The sequence below is a fragment of the Oncorhynchus tshawytscha genome, linkage group LG14, assembly GCF_018296145.1.
Source record: "Oncorhynchus tshawytscha isolate Ot180627B linkage group LG14, Otsh_v2.0, whole genome shotgun sequence".
Taxonomy (NCBI): Eukaryota; Metazoa; Chordata; class Actinopteri; order Salmoniformes; family Salmonidae; genus Oncorhynchus; species Oncorhynchus tshawytscha.
The window spans coordinates 921,011-928,020 of NC_056442.1; the positions used below are offsets into that span (position 1 = coordinate 921,011).

The 7,010-nt window shown below is 46.6% G+C and overlaps 1 protein-coding gene across 1 annotated transcript; it reads right to left on the reverse strand.

The window, feature by feature from the left end:
- Positions 1 to 5,242: 5,242 nt before the first annotated feature.
- Positions 5,243 to 6,620, reverse strand: LOC112238010 (nuclear receptor subfamily 0 group B member 1-like). Its single transcript, XM_024406608.2, has 2 exons — positions 5,944 to 6,620; positions 5,243 to 5,651 (listed from the first exon to the last, which is right to left on the reverse strand). The coding sequence occupies exons 1-2, from the start codon at positions 6,494 to 6,496 to the stop codon at positions 5,410 to 5,412; spliced, it is 795 nt and encodes a 264-aa protein (XP_024262376.1). The 5' UTR covers positions 6,497 to 6,620; the 3' UTR covers positions 5,243 to 5,409.
- Between the last annotated feature and the right edge of the window lie 390 nt (positions 6,621 to 7,010).

Consider the following 7,010-nt stretch of genomic DNA (forward strand, 5'->3'; position numbering starts at 1 on the left):
CATCTCCATTTTTTCTCTCGACCTGTGTGCACCTACGCTGTAAACTTTCATTCATAGGCCAGGTTGTGGCAACCTCATGACGGGTGCACGGAAAATGTGAGGATCATGTAGTAGCCTAAACCCATCAATGTTACATTGAACTGTGTGGATGGAGAATGAATGACAGTCATCCAACATGCTGTAATAGAAATAAGTCCTTGCTCATGAACAAAAAAAATGGTGCTCCCTCATCATAAATGTCCCTGACCACCACTGGTGTGTGAGTTGATTGAAAATGGCAGGTGTACTGCAGCTAGAGAAAAAGAAGAGCCAGATCAGGAACGTAGACATTCTTTGTGAAACACTGTCATCTGTTGGTCATGGCTTGAATTGTAGCCTACATGATGTTCATAGTCAGTTTCACCAGTCAGCCCAAAAACCACAACTCTTCTCTGCATAAACAAACACCTGGATTTGGCCAAGACACATGAGCCATGTGACGAATAGATCTGTCACATGTACCCTACTTGTAGATATCTCTGGGCCCCTCTCTAGCCGGCCCCTGAACAACGGTGCATGAACTACTACAGTGAATGGGGTCACTCTGATTTGATATGGTCACGTGTTTGATATGTCTAATACCATTCCATTGACTCCATTCCAGATGTTAATATGAGCCGTCCCTCCATCAGCAGCCTCCACTGAACTGTCACCAAGACAACTTTTCTAGTTGTAAACAAATGTATTTTTATAAACCCCAAGCCTTAGTAATTTGAGCACACTGAAAGCTTGAGCATGGGTTTTGAGTGTGGGTTGTGAGTGTGGGTTGTGAGTGGGGGTTGCCAAGGCAAAATGGCGGCCGCTGTGAGAGTAAAAAAAAGGTCTATTTTTTTTTAAGTAGCTGCTGCCCTCCTGGCTATGAACTCATTACACCGATGGCCTCCATCGGGCTGAAAGACAGCTCTCCCCAGCTCTCTCCCTTGTCCCCCTCAGATGGTGACATCGCACAGCAGCAGCAGCAGCTTACAGTCAGCCACACACACACACACACACACACACACACACACACACACACTGCAGCGGCACACAGAGTGCTGTGACAGCTGTGTTTTTACTAGCCTGCAGAGTAATAATTAACTTGTTATCATCTTTGGCAATTAAGAGCTTAATTGGAAAGAAAGCAGAGAGTTTGTGGGAGGAGGGAGGGAGGGAGGGAGGGAGGGAGGGAGGGAGGGAGGGAGGGAGGGAGGGAGGGGGAGGAGGGAGGGAGGGAGGGAGGGAGGGAGGGAGGGAGGGAGGGAGGGAGGGAGGGAGGGAGAGAGAGAGAGAGAGGCAGTGAGGTACAGTTGGTACAGAAACAACCCTGGGAAATAAACCAAGGGGTGTCTCATGCCACTCATCCTCTGTAGAGATGACTGATGAAGTGGTTTGTTCGAACTTCCTCTCAACGTAACACACACACACGCCCCCTCTATTAGCATAAATCCTACACCAGCAATCCTACACACCCTCTCCTCCTCCTCGCCCAACTTAATTCCCAACGAGAGAAGTCTCAGTACACCTGGGACCGGAGGAAGGGACCGGAAAACAGTTGGGCACCAGCTTGATGACACTAATGAAATGAAGCGTAAAGCAGCGGAATCCTCGCTGAATAGAGGTGCATGTATTTAACTGTCAGAACAAAGCTGCAGCAGACCTCTGCCAGGGTGAATGAGTATATTAATCACTGTGCCTGTTTATAATTGACACCCTGAGATTATCCTGTTTCATGCGACTTTCAGGGGAGGTAGGGCCTCTCTAGGGGGAGGGGCTGCCCGGTGCGGTGGGGAGCCTGCAGTGGGGAGCCTCTCTAAAGGGGAGGTAGGGGGGAGGGGGAGGGGCTGCCCGGTGCCTCTCTAAAGGTGGGGGGAGCCCCGGTGCGGTGGGGAGCCTCTCTAAAGGGGGAGGAAATGCGGTGGGGAGCCTCTCTAAAGGGGGAGGTAGGGAGGGAGGGGCTGCCCGGTGCGGTGAAAGAAAGAGCTTAAAACGAATTAGGAAACATTTGAGCGGAATATACATGATCAGGCAACATTGCAATTATTGGATCAATGAACCAGTGGGTTAAGCCTGTAGCACCTCCTTAGAAACACAATGTAAGGAAATGTGCCACTCCTACACAGGTAATACACAAGTCGGCCTCTATTAAATAACAGCAATTTTCCACTCCTGCACCAATTGGCCGAGTTATTGGCTGAATTATCTCTGTGCTATTCCAAAAGAAGCAATAAACAACATGGTTTTATGTCTATCTTCTCTCAGATAGATCATCCAATGAGGAAATCAATTAGCTTAGCAGATGCTGCGTTTAGGGTTGAAATGTTGCTAATGTATTATTCATTATCCATTCCTACAGATGGAGGTTTATTGGATGAATCCCTCTCATATTTATTAAACAGATTCAAAGCCATTTGAGTTTTTCTTCCCAACAGTAGCACTGTATCGCTGCTCTTGCTCTTTCCCGGTGTAGTTCTACCTAGTGGTTAAAGCGTTGGACTAGTAACCGAAAGGTTGCAAGTTCGAATCCCCAAGCTGACAAGGTCCAAATCTGTCGTTCTGCCCCTGAACAGGCAGTTAACCCACTGTTCCTAGGCCGTCATTGAAAATAAGAATTTGTTCTTAACTGACTTGCCTAGTAAAATAAAGGTAAAATTTAAAATTAAATAGTCGCCAGTTAGCATTAACACAGTGATGCTGTTTCACTGGGCGTCGCACAGAAAAGGACCCACATCCCACCTCTGACACCAACTGACGAGGCACAGCAAGGGGAAAATGGGATCTCTTCTTCTCATTATGTTCTCTATGACAAGACACAACGATGGGTGAGACAGGGGTATTATACAGTAACTAGGGCAGAGCTGATACCACGGTTTAGGTTGTCACATTAGGAGCAAGTGAAGAGGAGATGAGAAGTCTATGGGGGAACTGAACTCTAGGGAGCAGATTAATTAGAGAAGCCGTGCGCTGTAGAGACAGAGAGAGAAGGTCTGTGATGCCCTGGAAGAGGCCTGCTGTACTGACAGCCTGGCTCCTTGGGATCAATCCATCATGATCCCCTGACTCATTTGAAATGGGATCACTTAGGGATGCCATGAGTCAAACACTGACTTAAACTACAGCGCTAGGATGATTTAGTTAGATATGTATCTCTTTGGGGGACTGAGATGTCAAAGTGCCACCATAGGTGGTTCTGAGGCATGTAGGGCTCTGCTGGATGGATTCAGAGTAGGGTTAAGAGCTGGGTTCAGAGCTGGATTCAGAGCTGTGTTCAGAGCTGGATTCAAAGCAGGGTTCAGAGCTGGGTTCAGAGCTGGGTTCAGATCTGGGTTCAGAGCTGGGTTCAGAGTTGGGTTCAGAGTTGGGTTCTGAGTTTGGTTCGGAGCTGGGTTCGGAGTTTGGTTCGGAGCTGGGTTCGGAGCTGGGTTCGGAGCAGGGTTCGGAGCTGGGTTCGGAGCTGGGTTCGGAGCTGGGTTCAGAGCTGGGTTCGGAGTTTGGTTCGGAGTTGGGTTCGGAGCTGGATTCGGAGCAGGGTTCGGAGCTGGATTCAGAGCAGGATTTGACATCCCAGGTGTTGACATCCCAGTTTAAACCCTAACCCTTGCTTCATGTTCACATTGCAGTTCAACCCTCAACCACAACCTTAACCCTAGCTTCATGATAATATCCCAGTTTAAACCCTAACCCTAGCCTCAACCACAACCCTAACCCTCACTTCATGGCCACATTGCAGTTCAACCACAACCCTAACCCTACATTCATGTTGATATCCCAGTTTAAACCCTAACCCTAGCCTCAACCACAACCCTAACTTCAACCATAACCCTAACCCTAGTATTTCCATGGGAACATCTTTACTCATAGGGGACCTCTCTGTCGTTGTTTGTGGATATGTTCTTAAATATTGCATTTCAACATCCATACGCTAAGCAATGACACTTTTCAGTACTTTTTTAAACTGTGTATGTTAAGTACTGTAAGAGTGATGTCTCTTCCTCCTCCTCTTCCAACTCTTTCTCATCTTCCTCTTCCCCTCCTATAATGAACTTAGCCCACATTGATCACATTTATCATCAGGCCTCACCGCCATTGCCTGTTGCCTCCTCCCACGGCCTCCCACGACCTCTCAGGCCTGGCAGCCGTCCCTTCTCCTTACTGCATGACTGGAAGCCCACACGCCTCGCCCCGGGTCCATGCCACTCCTGATCCCCACAGCCACCTGCCATATGCCTCTTCCTTCCATTGATGTGTGTGGCATGTGGTGTGGGTATCGTAACAGCCTGGTCTCATCCTGATACTGGTTGGCACCAGACACGTGTTGTGACCCACCTCACCCTCACTAGATGGTACAGCAGCCCCTCCTAAGGGACCAACCCAGTCCAATGACCTGCCCTGAGATGCTACGTCATTGGTGTCTGGAGGCGTGTTGAATGAATGCATATTATTAGAAACACTACTAGCACTACTTCTGTCTTTAACATATGCACAGTCCCTCATAAAGCAGTTTACAACCTAGACAGTTCTGGACCGATGTGAGTGCTGAAAGCCTTGGGATTTATGTAGTTGTCAATTTCCTTCATGAATGGAAATGTCTTTCTCTAGACTGCCTCAAATTCTCTCTTAGGTTTGTGGGTGAGCATTGCCCTCTTGAGGTGAAACACAGTAATGCATTATCCAGGTAATGTATTGTGTAACCGGTGTGAAACGGATCGCTAGTTAGCGGGGGTACGCGCTAATAGCGTTTCAATCGGTGACGTCACTCGCTCTGAGACCTTGAAGTAGTTGCTCCCCTTACTCCGCAAGGGCTGCTGCTTTTGTGGAGCGATGGGTAACGATGCTTGGTGGGAGGCAGTTGTAGATGTGTGCAGAGGGTCCCTGGTCCGTTACAATTGCAGTCAAATAAGATTGAATGTATTATGCGGCTATGTCAGCATTATCTAGGTAATGTATTGCAATCAAATAAGATTGAATGTATTATGCGGCTATGTTAGCATTATCTAGGTAATGTATTGCAATCAAATAAGATTGAATGTATTATGCTCAGCATTATCTAGGTAATGTATTGCAATCAAATAAGATTGGATGTATTATGCGGCTATGTCAGCATTATCTAGGTAATGTATTGCAATCAAATAAGATTGAATGTATTATGGGGCTGTTATTAGACATAACTGTAGGTTATAATTTAAAAAAAAGATTATATTGGTTGATAAACTGAAATAACAACATGCAAAGTTCAGCAAACACTTTTATTTAACAAAAATAGGATGTGTTATAGCAAAATAAATACATATGGATAGCAACCCTACAGTATACACATGCCTGTTGTTATTCTGTTCAGCCTCCAGTCCAGCCCACAGCTCTGTCTGTATTCAGTCTTTAAACAGTTTATTCAGTCTATTTTCCGTAAAACATCTCGAGCAGAAGTTCATTCATGCTGACCGTGCCGATGACAGGTTTGAAGAAAAGTCCAGCCACGACGTTTGCATTGATGGACCGTAGCATGGAGAGCGCGATGAATAGTTTAGTGAACCTTGTAGAGTCTCTTCGGTGAGTGACTTTCACATATTCACTAAGGGCTTGATGCGCTTCGCTCTGCAGTGCCTGAATGTAGCTTTGACACCGGAGCTCTGCAATGTCTAAGGAGAGAAGAAAATGGAAGTTTAAATCAGAAACTTTGAAGGTGAAACTCACACGAGTCAAAAATAGTCGCATAGTTAATAATAGCCCATTCATAAAATAATAATAATAGACTACTAATAATAATGATAATAATTAGCAAAACAATAATAATGATAATAATAATAATTATAATGATGATGATCATTATTATAATAAAAATAATAACAAAAACAACTATAATGATAATAATAGGCTTGCTAATAATAATACAACTAGTAAATACACCATAAAACCATTTGTTTAACTAACCTGGATTGAAGAGAATGGCTCCCTTTAAATATGCATATTCTTTGGTGCTGATGTCCAGTCCCCAACATTTATTCAAAAACATTTTTATTCCTTGGACATCCGTGAGAGAAACGCCTTGGCCACTGCGCCCGTGCGCGGTCTCCTGTCCTCCTTGTCCGCTGGTTAGTATGTTCTGTAACATACTGAGTTCTGGCGTCTCCATGGTCTCGAAGTCGATCAAGTCCTGCGCAATGCCCAAAACGAGCAGCTGAGCCCAGCTGTTGCGCACGAGCTGTAACTGGTCCTCCGCTGGAAGTTCCCGAAAACAAAGTACATTTTTAACAAACTTCAGCGTTTTTAAAAGCGCTGCCGACGCTGCTTTACACGTTGTCTGGGGAGAACGGAGAACCACTTTCTTCTTAGATCCACACGAACAAGCCTGCTGTTGCGGGACCGCCAACCTCGCCCGCCCCTGTGAATGCTGATTCGGTTGGTTGTCGTTTTTCAAAATGCTGTAAAGGATGCTTCTTTGTCCCCTTTCGCCGAGGCACTGGCAGCTGTCAAAGCAAGCCATCCTGTCCTTCTGTTGATAGCTGGCGAATACAACCCTGGCGACGTGGAAGGTGAGGGTTTATATTTCCTTCCTCCTCATTGACAACTTGTTTAGACTTTTTAAATATTCGACGACACCGCCCACCCAGTTCTTCACAGGCGCACGACTAGTTGCCGCCAGACAGCCAGTTGCCGCCAGACAGCCAGTTGCCGCCAGACAGCCAGTTGCCGCCAGACAGCCAGTTGCCGCCAGACAGCCAGTTGCCGCCAGACAGCCAGTTGCCGCCAGACAGCCAGTTGCCGCCAGACAGCCAGTTGCCGCCAGACAGCCAGTTGCCGCCAGACAGCCAGTTGCCGCCAGACAGCCAGTTGCCGCCAGACAGCCAGTTGCCGCCAGACAGCCAGTTGCCGCCAGACAGCCAGTTGTCGCCAAAGTCCAAAGCGGTTTCATACAGTACAATAGTCCATTTCTGGATTATGCAAAATACACCCTGAATTAGATTTTCTAATTATTTAGGAAATATGGTGCGTTCGGA